This window comes from Bos indicus, chromosome 18, assembly GCF_029378745.1.
Source record: "Bos indicus isolate NIAB-ARS_2022 breed Sahiwal x Tharparkar chromosome 18, NIAB-ARS_B.indTharparkar_mat_pri_1.0, whole genome shotgun sequence".
Taxonomy (NCBI): Eukaryota; Metazoa; Chordata; class Mammalia; order Artiodactyla; family Bovidae; genus Bos; species Bos indicus.
The window spans coordinates 4051781-4064739 of record NC_091777.1 but is presented as its reverse complement, the minus strand read 5'-3'; the positions used below and the strand labels follow the sequence as shown (position 1 = coordinate 4064739).

The 12959-nt window shown below is 39.8% G+C and overlaps 1 protein-coding gene across 2 annotated transcripts in view; it reads right to left on the bottom strand.

Annotated features, from left to right (window-relative positions):
• Positions 1 to 1668, bottom strand: part of CNTNAP4 (contactin associated protein family member 4) — a 286323-nt gene extending 284655 nt beyond the window's left edge. For both annotated transcript variants that reach the window (XM_070770350.1, XM_070770351.1), the window contains exon 1: positions 1200 to 1668. In XM_070770350.1, the coding sequence (XP_070626451.1) occupies positions 1200 to 1284 (85 nt within the window). In that variant the 5' untranslated portion in view covers positions 1285 to 1668. The remainder of the gene's footprint in view (positions 1 to 1199) is intronic.
• Between the last annotated feature and the right edge of the window lie 11291 nt (positions 1669 to 12959).

Sequence of the window (12959 nt, the reverse complement as noted above, 5' to 3'; positions counted from 1 at the left end):
TAGAGGCACCACACCATTAAATGAGTTAATAGTGAATGGAAGCATGAAAGCACAGTGGCCATTCCGTGTAAATGAGCATTTGACTTGTGCCAGTAAGGTCATCTCTAATGTTCTTCCCACATCAGAGTGCTTCAGTGCACTCAAGGGATGTGCCCAAGCAAACATCTGGTTACTGGCTTATTTGTGTCCCCAAACCTAACAATATGACACAAAGTCTTGAACAGACCTTACCAGCAGATAAGCTTTTCCTCTGAAGTACAAGAAAGAGAAAGTCATATTTGCTGAGCTTGTTGATCATTCATCAAGAAGGGGGAAATTCTCCCATTTAGAGATTTTAGGCCAAATACAACTTTTAAAACTTTTCTTCTCTCTAATAAAACCTGGATGGAGAGATCTCTGCCAAATTATTTTGGATGATACTTACATTAGAAATAAGGTCTTAAATAAATCCTCCCTCATACCATTAACTCAGAACCAGAATATTCAATCACAAATTTATGAAGCTAAAAATTCAAGGATAGTGCTTCTGAAAAATCACCTGAGTGTATTTTCTTTAAGTGACATTCAGGGCTCAGGTGTGCTCTCTCAGCAATGCTGAAGGCTCATTCTGGTGGCACTGAGGACGCAACTCCGAGTATTAAGGCTCACCTCCCCAATTCTGCCCCGGGATTCTGCAGCACATTTCAGCTATTATCCTGGCATCATTTTAAAGGCACAGCCGCCTATTGGTCTGCTAAAGCGCAAACTTCAGAAATCTAAGCTAATGCAGCATCATGCAAAGTCTGCCAGTTTGTTTTCCTGCTACACATAATTCCAATTAAATTCAGTAAACCTAAAAAAGGGCAGAAATGAAGAAGGAACATTCACTGGCTATTCCTTGGTTCAGATGCTAATTTAATGCTTTAGGAGAACTTGAGCTTTCTCAATGAATACACAAATACCAGAGGATAAGATTCTGTTCACAGACAAAAAAAAAAAAAGGACAAGAAATGATACTTGGCATATTCTGACCGGACCCAGAGGAATGACATGTGTAAACCCAGTCATATTCGCAAGATTTTTTAAATGATGCTTCCTTTATAGCAATATGCTTTGAGGCAGTCCGAGTTGCAAATAATAATCATAAAAAAAAAAAGAACAGAATTAAAGTTTTGCAGAGAGGCCCCCCTGCAAGTTTTAAATCATGTATGTATACTTACAGGAATTCCCAGCTAAAACCCTGTTCCAATTTGGAGTAGACAGCAGAAGTAGCGTCTTGAGGACAGCTCCCGTGACAGACCCCATGTTCACATTTACTGGGCTCCCCCAAAAGATCTTGAGTGGCTCTCCGACGGCTCCAGTGCTGTTCTCAGTCCCTCGCCCAGCTCTGTCTGGGTCTTCAGCACCTCTGGGTCGCTCAGTCTCCCTCCTTCTCTCTCTCTCTGAACAGCACCCCTCTCTCTCACTCACTCACACACACACACATACACACACACACACACACAAACACGCACACCACAGCCCTGACTGCTCACTGAAAAGCGCCCAGCATCTTTTCTAACAAGCATCCACACTGCCGAAGCCACGCCCACCCCTCGCAGCCGTGGTCCCAGAAATTGGCAGCCGCGTCCCTCCTCCGAATACGCAGCGGTGCCCGGAGCTCCGCTGCGCGCTGCGCCGCTGATGAAAGCTGGACCTGGAGGCGCGGCCTGCTGCTCCCGGGCCTCCTCGGGGCTCCCTCCCCGTCTCTTCTATTCTTCAATAATCCTTAACCCTTTTCTCCCCTCTGGAGATGTCAGTGGGGGGCGGGGCGGGGCGGTGGAGCATCCTGATTTTCCGGAGGTCTCGCCTTCAGCAAAGCCAGTCAACGTACTGAGCTAATTCCTGATTATCCGGGAGTGCATCCAGGTAAAATTGCGCTTTGTTTCAAAACAAAAGCATAAAATGAGACAGAAGTAACTAAGCAGCATTGCTAAATTGTAGCTAAAACTGTCCTTGGGGAAAATACTTGCTGTTGTTTTTCCTCTGTTTATATAAAATTCTCCTCTTCAGCTACGGTGCCAGCATTTTTATTATGGAATTGCTTCACAAGGAAACAGACATTCCTGTTTGGCACATATTTAAAATCATCTAGTAATAGTCTACAAGAAATTAACATTTCTTATTTTAGTGCATCAGGAGTACAAATCCACAAACTGAATGCTTTGGCTAGATCTATTCTGATGAATGCATCAGGCCACAGTGGCATACTACAATCAAATTCTTTAATAACAATTCTCAAAAGGCCCCAAAATAAAAATGACGAGACACTGAAGAAAAGGAACCCCCACAAACACACACACACAACACGCTTATACCAAACCTCCTAAATAATATAAAGATGTTTGCAAATGGTCTAGAGGACAGAGGAGTAAAGTTGAGTTCAGAAGACCACCAACTATAGAAAAATTATTCTTCTAATGGCTGATCCACAGATACTACCAGTTCTTGAACAGAATATTAAAATATTTAAATAATGAAGGTAATATCACATAAATAAGTGTATTGCATGGGTCATAGAAGGATAAATAATCTCTTTAAAATGTCAAGATATTTAACTTAGAATGTGCTAAATTTTATCAGAATGGGAATCCTGAGGTTCTCAAGCACTTCTTGGTGATAACAAATAAGAAGAAACAGAAGCATTCAGCAGCAGCAACCTTGCTCTGAAATGAATGAAATAAGGGGGAAATGGGAGAAGTCGTCTCCGGTATAACCATAAGAGATAGCTCTTGCCTGCAAACAAAACAGAACAGGTATTTTTAATGTTTCTATTTTGCAGATGAGAAAACAAGAACAGGAATTTAAATGATTTGAGGAGAGCATAGAGTTAGTAAGAGAAGCACCAAGGACTGGATTTTGTTTTTCTGACCCTAGTCTTACTGCTCTCATTCGAGGACTTGCTGCCCCTCACATAAGAGTATAACTCCTTCCTGAGCTCTGCCAGTGCCAGTGATAACCTGAGGTCTGTTAAAAAAAAAAAAAAAAAGACAGCAGTGGAAAAGAAAGGTCATTGCTTAACTGTTTACTCTGTATTTCTAGACCAATATCCCTGGTTTTGTTATTTTCAAACATAGCATGTTAAGCCAACGCAGATATAAATGGATGATTTCTGTTAAGTAATTATCAAAGGGATTAAATATTGTTGAACATATATGCCACTTATTATCTAATTAAATTACTATAGAAATCTTTGAGGGAAATATCATTGTGCCCATTTAACAAACAAACAGACTGAGCCTCAGTGAAGTTCAGCAGTCTGTCCGAAGTGCCACAGAGAGTAGGCTCAGCATTCTGGTCCACAAAGCTCTAAAACTCTTTCCTTCGATGACTGCACACAGGGGAATGGGTCTCAGACTCTCCAGAAGAGAAAAGTTGTCTTTCTACTAAAACTTTATACTTAATTGTTCCCATAAAATAAATTAGAGGATACATTTTAAAAGGATCACTACACATATCAAACATTAAAAATAACTGGACATTTCCCAGCAATAATAACCTCTTTAGGACAAAGTGTAAATTTTCATAGCAGCCATTAAAGATGGATTTTTCCATATCAATGGGCTATGGTGATAGAATGACTTGGAGGCTGGCACTTAATAAAACACTCAGGCATTTTAAGCCACTGCACCACCAGACTCTGCCTGACGGCCTCAGAGAGGAGAGAGCCACACTGACCACATGACACAGTGGAGAGAGTTTAGACATTATAACCAAGAAGCCCAGATATGAATTCAGCTTTCGCTGTGGTTCTGATCACTCTTTGACTTCCTTTTTTAAAAAAGATAAGAGACTAATGTCTCAGAGTCATCCTGATATAATTTTTGACAACTCCCCACTGAGTGCCTAGCACGTGGTGGGTCCGTAATCACTCACTGGCCTTAGCTATCTGCACGCTGACTGTTCAGAGAAGTGGTTTGAGCAGGCAGTGTTGGAGTCTGGTAGCCCAGCTTCAAGCCTGCCCTTGAGCAAGCTGTGTACCATTCCTCATTCTCAGTCTCCTCATCTGTGAACCAAGGATAAGTGGAGTATCAAATTCATGGCTGAGACAATGCTTCTGAAGTAAAAGCCCCTGAGAGTCAGACAATCAATATTGTTCCTGTAATCACTATATTATTACAGCTCTTTTTGCACAGATGATAAATCTGATGAGGAGAGGATTATGACTTGCTAGAGGGACATGACTCATTGGTGGCAGAAAAGGGCTGTTCACCAAGACCTACTGATTTGTGCTTTTTTTTTTTTCTCCATCCCTTCCAGAGTGGTGCTTAATGTCAGGAGGAAAAAAACAAACAAAAAAAAAGCCAATGAGTCTGAATGGGAAAAAAATCAGAAAAGCGTAGAGACCTAATTTCGCACATTACAGTACTGCTGATTCAGACGTCACAAATCATTTCTCCCCGTGTATACATTTGTGGTTACATTTTCCACTGATTAAGATAAAAACAACTGCTGGTGCTTCAGGTTTGGCGTATGCATATTATGGGCCAGACCCTGCCTGGGAAAGCATTATAAATCAAACTAAAAAGGTTAGAATTTGTAAAGTAAGGCTTTCAATTTCCTTTTGGTACAACTTGCCAGAGAAGTGTGTCCCACCACAGTGTAGACAGAGGCTCCTGGACTGTACTTCAAATTGAAAAAAGGATCATCAGGTCATAGAGGAACAAAGTCACAGCAAAAGAGTGGAAAGAGATTAAGATGCAACTCCATTTCCATTATTCATGTGAACTGTGTTATCTGGTGCCTGAACCTCTTACCTGGTTTTTGGATTTCTTACAAAGGCAGTTGGTTTGTGGGTGTCTCCCTGCGGGGAGGAGAGGCTGGGCTTCCTGTTCTGCAGTTTTGTTGATGTGACTACTCAAAATTGATTCTTTTTGTGATTCATGAGAAATGTGTTTTGGTCATCGGAATGACCAAATGTATTTCTCTTATATTCATTTGGTCTTCTTCCTCGGTTCCTGGCTCAAGAGCTCCCCAAACTCCTAGAATCTCTTGTGTTGACAGTTTTAAAGATGTCTTGTGATATGTGAATGAGGTTACTTCTAAGGATGGGGACTGGAGGTTGAATTAAGCATGCCTACGTAATCAAAGCTTCCATAAACCCCCAAAAGGACAGCTGTCTGAGAGCATCTAGGTTGGTGAACACATGGAGAGTTGACGGATGGTGGTGCTCCTGGTAGGGGCATGGACGCTCCACGCCCCTCCCCTTACCTTGCTTTAGGTATCTCTTTCATCTGTTCCTGAATTAAATCCTGTTATAATAAGCCATTGGCCTAGTAAGTACAGTATTTCTGAGTTCTGGGAACCACTTAAGCAAATTAATTGAACCCAAGGTGGGGGTCCTGGAAAGCTCTGATTTATAGCTGGTCAGTCAGAAGCACTGGTAACAACCTGGACTCATGACTGAAGTCTGAAGTGGGGACAGGGTGCTGGTCTTGTAGGACTGAACCCTCCACCTGAGGAACCTGATGCCATTTCTGGATGCCGCTGCTGTCTGAGAATTGCTTGTTGGTGTGGGGGACCTCACACACGTGGAAATTGGTCTGAGAAACCTATTTATGGGGCAAGAACGTTATTGCCAAAAGCCCCTTCCCAAATATATTTATACTGACTATGAACAATGTTTTCTTTGCCATAACAGTCAACATACAAAAACTATTCATTGTCTTTTTCATTAGGATTGAAACTTCACTGAGTTAATATTTTATGAATGGTATTTACGTTTATTTTGTATTATATTTTCAGTTAAGGGGCTCAACATTGTATAACTTAAATGCACTTTTCACAAGCGATCTTTATACTGCCTTATTACTATTTTGTTTTCTCTTTTAATCAGTGTGTTACAAATAGCTTAAGTGATGACTTTGATAATAATACACATACTGAGTTTTGCAACTCTGCAAATACCCAGAGCTCGAGCAGTGGATTTTTCCTATTAATATCTCACCTGACACAACCCTTACATAATAAAGACACTGTGCAAATAAAGGTAAAAACTGTAGGCGACACTGGACACTCTCCTCAGAAATTATACATATGCATCTCTTTACATAGTTTGCATAATGCAACAAGATTTAAAGTATGAAGTATAATAGTTTTCAAAAAAAAGCATTTAGGATTTTCAGATATCATTCTGAATAAAATATAGTACATTAAGTGTGATGTCATTAATGACTTTTTTGAAAACCAGTTTAAAATTTTTTTTAATTTTAAATATTTCTTAAATATTTTATTTTAACATATTAAGTATTGTAATAAAAATGAACTTTAATTTTAAAACTTTTTGATTTATAGAGAAATTACAAAGAACAGAAAGCTCCCATTTACACCCCCACACACAAACATAGTTTTTTCTATGATTGATATCTTATATTAGTTTGGTACATTTGTTATGACTAATGAGTCAATACTAATATATTATCATTAACTAAAAGGTCATATCTTACTCAGACCCCCCTTTGTGTTTCCTAATGAACTTTACGTATTCTAGGATCCCACCAGGGACACTACGTTACATTTAGTATTTGCGCCTCCTTAGGATACTTTTGGAGGTATCAGATGGTAAAGCATCTGCCTGCAATGCGGGAGACCCAGGTTCAATCCCTGGGTCGGGAAGATCCCCTGGAGAAGGAAATGGCAACCCACTCCAGTACTCTTGCCTAAAAAATTCCATGGACAGAGGAGCCTGATGGGCTGCAGTCCATGGGGTCACAAAGAGTCGGACACGACAGAGTGACTTCACACACAGGATACTTTTGGCTTTAACTCTTTATCAAGCTTTCCTTCTTTTTTACTATTTTAGCAGTTTTGAGGAGAAGGCAATGGCACCCTACTCCAGTACTCTTGCCTGGAAAATCCCATGGATGGAGAAGCCTGGTAGGCTGCAGTCCATGGGGTCGCTAGGAGTCGGAGATGACTAAGTAATTTCACTTTCACTTTTCACTTTCATGCATTGGAGAAGGAAATGGCAACCCACTCCAGTATTCTTGACTGGAGAATCCCAGGGACGGGGGAGCCTGGTGGGCTGCCATCTCTGGGGTCACACAGAGTCGGACACAACTGAAGCGACTTAGCAGCAGCAGCAGTTTTGAGGCATACTGGTCAGTTATTCTGTACAATGTCTCGTATTGGAATTTGTCTGTTACTTTTCTTATGATTAAACTGGAATGATAGCAAAGGGAAGACTGTGGAGATAAAGTGCCGTTCCCATTCAGTCAGTTCAGTTCAGTCACTCAATTGTGTCCAACTCTGCAACCCCATGGCTCTAGCACGCCAGGCCTCCCTGTCCATCACCAACTCCCAGAGCTTGCTCAAACTCAAGTCCATCAAGTCGGTGATGCCATCCAACCATTTCATCCCCTGTTGTCCTCTTCTCCTCCTGCCTTCAATCTTCCCCAGCATCAGGGTCTTTTCCAATGAGTCAGTTCTTCACATCAGGTAGCCCAAGTATTGGAGCTTCAACATCAGCCCTTCCAATGAATATTCAGGACTGATCTTAAGGATTGACTGGTTTGATCTCCTTGCAGTCCAAGGGACTCTCAAGAGTCTTCTCCAACACCACAGTTCAAAAGCATCAATTCTTCAGTGCTCAGCCTTCTTTATGGTTCAACTCTCACATCCATACATGACTACTGGAAAAACTATAGCTTTCACTAGCTGGACCTTTGTCGGCAAAGTAATGTCTCTGCTTTTTAATATGCTGTCTAGGTTGGTCATAGCTTTTCTTCCAAGGAGCAAGCATCTTTTAATTTCATGGCTGCTGTCACCATCTGCAGTGATTTTGGAGCCCAGGAAAATAAAGTCTGTCACTGTTTCCATTGTTTACCCATCTATTTGCCATGAAGTAATGGGACCAGATGCCATCCATGATCTTCGTTTTTTAAGTGTTGAGCTTTAAGCCAGATTTTTCACTCTCCACTTTCACCTTCATCAAGAGGCTTTTTAGTTCCTCTTCACTTTCTGCCATAAGGGTGGTGTCATCTGCTTATTTGAGGTTATTGATATTTCTCCCAGCAATCTTGATTCCAGCTTGTGCTTCATCTAGCCCAGCATTTCTCATGATGTACTCTGCATATAAGTTAAATAAGCAGGGTGACAATATACAGCCTTGATGTACTCCTTTCCCAATTTGGAACCAGTCCATTGTTCCACGTCCATTTCTAACTGTTTCTTCGTGACCTGAATACAGATTTCTCTAGAGGCAGGTAAGGTGGTCTGGCATTCCCATCTCTTTAAGAATTTTCTACAGTTGTAATCCACACAGTCAAAGGCTTTGGCATAGTCAATAAAGCAGAAATAGATGTTTTTCTGGAACTCTCTTGCTTTTTCTACGATCCAGTGGATGTTGACAATTTGATCTCCGGTTCCTCTGCCTTTTCTAAATTCAGCTTGAACACCTGGAAGTTCTCAGTTCACATACTATTGAGGCCAAGCTTGGAGAATTTTGAGCATTACTTTGCTAGTGTGTGAGATGAGTGCAATTGTGCAGTAGTTTGAGCATTTTTTGGCATTGTTTTTCTTTGGGATTGGAATGAACACTGACCTTTTCCAGTCCTGTGGCCACTGCTGAGTTTTCCAAATTTGCTAGCATATTGAGTGCAGCACTTTCACAGCATCATCTTTTAGGATTTGAAATAGATCAGCTGGAAATCCATCACCTCCACTAGCTTTGTTCGTAGTGATGCTTCCTAAGGCCCACTTGCTGTTGCTATTACACTATATCAAAAGTGAGCGAGTGAAAATCTCTCAGTTGCATCTCACTCTTTACAACCCCGTGGACTGTAGCCCACCAGGCTCCTCTGCTCATGGACCTCTTCAGGTAAGAATATCGGAGTGGGTTGCCATTTCCTTCTCTAAGAATATTGGAGTGAGGAGCCATTCCTTTCTCCAGGGCATCTTCCTGAGCCAGGGATTGAACCCAAGTGTCCTGCATTGCAGGCAGATTCTTTACCATCTGAGCCACCAGGTGACTCTATCAAGAGTACATACCGTTAATGTGACTTATCATGTCTGATTTAACGTCATAAGGCATCATGACACCAGTATCCACTGATGCATTATCCATATATGTTCTTTCCTGATGTAGATGTCTTCATTGATTTAGAAAGATTAAGAGACCATAAATCAGGATTAACTTTACACATAAGAACTTTAGTTACCCAAAATTGGGGTGAGATTTCAGGAGCTAGGAAGTAAACTCTTGATTGCATCAAATTATTTTAAATATGTTTAGCATAAGACAAAATACTCAATTTCTTAAACAGAAATAACATTGTGCTTAAAATTCAAGTATACTAAAAAGGTAAGACTATTTTTGATCATCCTCATCTGAATTTCAGCCCCCTTCCTAGGAACCAACCATGATTTAGAAGAGGGCAAAGATCACCCATTCAAGAGGGTTAGACAGAAAAGGGGAAAAGAACAGAATAAAGAATAGATGTGGTGGGGGAAGGAGAGGATGCAGAAAAAGATAATTACATGTCAAAGATGGATTTGCTTTCTGTACAGTTTTGTCTTGGTAAAATCTTGTGACTACAGCAATCAGAATTTTACTTCTCTGATAGAAAAAGCTTATTCCAGTAGGAATGCATAGCATTCAGAAATGTCATGCCTAGATTTGTGATATCTTTATAGTGAAATGATATAAACATGAGGGAACACAGTTACTACAGAAAACAAAGAATTCCTTAGATAAGAAGTTTGAATATCTTTTATAGCTACCAATATTTATGTTTTAGAACTCTAGACCGCCTCCTGAAAAGTTCCATTTCTTAGGATAATGAAGCAGAAACAATTTTGTCCTCCGGCAGGTCCAGGAAAATCAAATCCACCCACCACCTAGATCTTCAGATCCGCAAAGCACGGCAGGTTTTGTGCCCAGCAGCTGAAGAGCTGTAAAGTGTCTTCAGGGAGCAGTTCTCCAACTCTCAGGCAGAAAAACCACTGTTACAGAAGAGTGGGGATAGCTGGGGTTAATCTCCTACAAGTAAAACTGGTCATTACTTTTGCAAACATGGTAATGCATCTCTACAGAGGCAAGAAACAGGAAGAGTGCAGTAACAGAGTTCTCTTGTTTTCTTAAAGACACTAGCTGACTTTCTGCGTGCTGTCTGAACAGTGTGGGCAGTCAGCCCTATGAGGGGGATGGATGCTTGAAGCCATTTCATTTTGACCTGCTGTTCAACACGGCACCCACTAACTGTGTTACTATTAAAGCCTGGTGCTCTGCCCCACCTTCCGCATTTCAAGTGCTCAATAGCGGCTGCCATGCTGGACGATGTGCATATAGGACATTTCCATCCACGGAAAGCCACAATGGACAGTGCTGCTCTAGATGTTTGCAAAGGCTGGGTAAAGTTTTTATAACATGCCAGTATTTCAGTACCTTATTTTTCCATTAAAGACAATTAAAAGCAATTTTCCTTCAAAATTTACAGAAATCATGGGCATTAAAATTTCAGATTGTAATATCTCAGAAGAGTTAAAATGTCTCTGTATTTTATGGATGAAAAGTGAACTCAGCCACCTGCAATAACCATCAAGAGTGCTCACAAATAATATTCCTCTGTAACCAATAGTCCTCTAAAACAAATTAGTGTGATCCTCTAGTTCACATTTTTATACAAGAAAATAAATAAATAAATAGAAATTAAGCAGTTTGTGTATGAGAAAAGAAAAGAAAAATGGCCTAAAAATAAAATAAAATTGATCCCAGTTAAAACAGCATGGTGGCCCACTTGAATGAAAGAGTGGAGGGGAGGAGACCAAAAGCAAGACTTTTGAATTTCTACTTCTTTCACCCATTTGAGCAAGTCACCAAATCTCTCTAAGACTTATTATTTATACCTGCCTTCCAAGAGGGTCGTGAAAACTGTATGAAAACAACTAAGGCAAATTTTCTAGCTCCCATAACACAGGAAAGCTTAATAAAAGGGTCAAATCATTATTAATGTAAAAACAGGCTTCCCAGGTGGCTCAGTGGTAGAGACGTGGGTCAGTCCCCGAGTCAGGAAGATTTGGTGGAAGGGGAAATGGCAACCCACTCCAGTATGCTTGCCCGGGAAATCCCATGGGCAGAGGAGCCTGCGGGCTACAGTCCAAGGGAATGCAGAAGAGGCAGACATACCTGAGTGACTAGACAGCAACAAAATCCAAGAAAATGCATTAAGTTGTATACATTAAATACAATATAGCTTTAGTATGCTGATTCTATACCTCAATAAAGTAGTCTTAAAGAAAACAGCAGAATTCTGTAAATTATTATCCTTCAATAAAAAATACTTAAAAGAAAAAAAGTAAACCCAAGAAAACTGTTCTTAAAAAGACTTTCCAAAAACAGCTAATAATTATAAATGTATTTGATGTCACTCCGTGTTTAGCCCAAATGAGAGACTTAATATAGTCATACTTTGATTTCAAAACATATCTCATAGATATATTTACCAAAGGGTAAAAATGTTAGTTTTGACAACTTTAAATTCTTGTAGCTATCTGTTGTATATTCAGATTATGCTACCCAGGGTCCACTTTAGACTAAAAGAAAAATTGTATTATTCAAATCCATTATATTTATGTTCTCTTTATTTGCTAAAAAAATTTGCAAGTGATGTGAGCCTTTTTAAGTTACAAAGTCTTTGTGAAATTCTTTTACATCATTGAACCCCCCGATTGAATTAAGAATGTCAAAATTTTCTTTGCACAAGAAGCACCACTGACACGCCACTGAATACAGGTCACTGTCAGGTCACAATTATTATTATGTTTGTTTTTTTTTTACTTTTACTTAACTTGTGTTTCTTATTACATATGTATATACGTATAGTTATGTATCTAACAATATTTTGATAACATCAAATATTGAGTGTGTGGTTTTATAGGTATCATTTCTTCACTAGATTCATTTTCAAGAAAATTTCACCCTCACAGGCTCTCCCTCAAAGAAAGGGAGATTTATATATTACTAGCAAATCAGAATGTACACTCTGCTTCTGCTGCAGTGAAGTGAAACGCAACCTCAACAATACTGAACAAAATACATATTATACAAATTATAATGCTGTACATTCTTGAATAAACTGTGCCTTTACTCAACGACCCTGCTAATTTTGTTTAAAACATAGAGGGAAATTTTAAGAAACTCATGGATTCCTTTGAAAACATCTCATTACATCATGTATTGCAAAAATCACTGGCCTGCTTATTAAATGTCATTTTTTTCTTGAAGATATGAACCAGTATAGGATGAATATTGTGATCACTCATAAAAACCTGCACGTTCACTTTCTTTCAGAAATTGAGATTTCTGACAATGACAAATATTTATTCACTAATGGGATACTATTTGAAGAAAATATAAAATTAGCTTAAAAAGTACTATTGATTTTAAAATAAATTACTGCTTTATATGGGCAAGGGCTTCAAAAAAGTAACAATCATTAAAATATTGCGACTCTTTGCTAGTTATTAAAATAATCTAAAACTGAAGCAACTGTTGTATTTTTAGCCAAACTCTGCTGCGTAAAAGCCATCCCTAAATGCAGTGGCCAAAGACAGTAATGATTTATTATTTCTCCTACTTCTGGTGGTTGGTGGACTAGACTATCCAAGATGGCCTCATTTCATGTGTGTTGGTTGGACGCCAGTTGGAGCATTTCAGTTCTCCTCCACACGGTTAACTTTGCTTCCTTACATGGAGGTTTCAGGGCAGTGATCAGAGGATGAGGATGTAAACAGCAAGGTATCTTGAAGCCTAATCTCCAGGGGTCACACTATATCATTTCCAACATATTCTATTTGTCACAGCAAAGCACAAGCCCAGTTCAGATTTAAGGGGCTGGAGAAAGAGAGTCTACTCTAGCGACAGGAGGAGGTGGTGATTCACATCACAGAGAGGTACGCGGTGGGATGGGAAGAATTTGTAACCGTTGAAGAACCTAACTCAT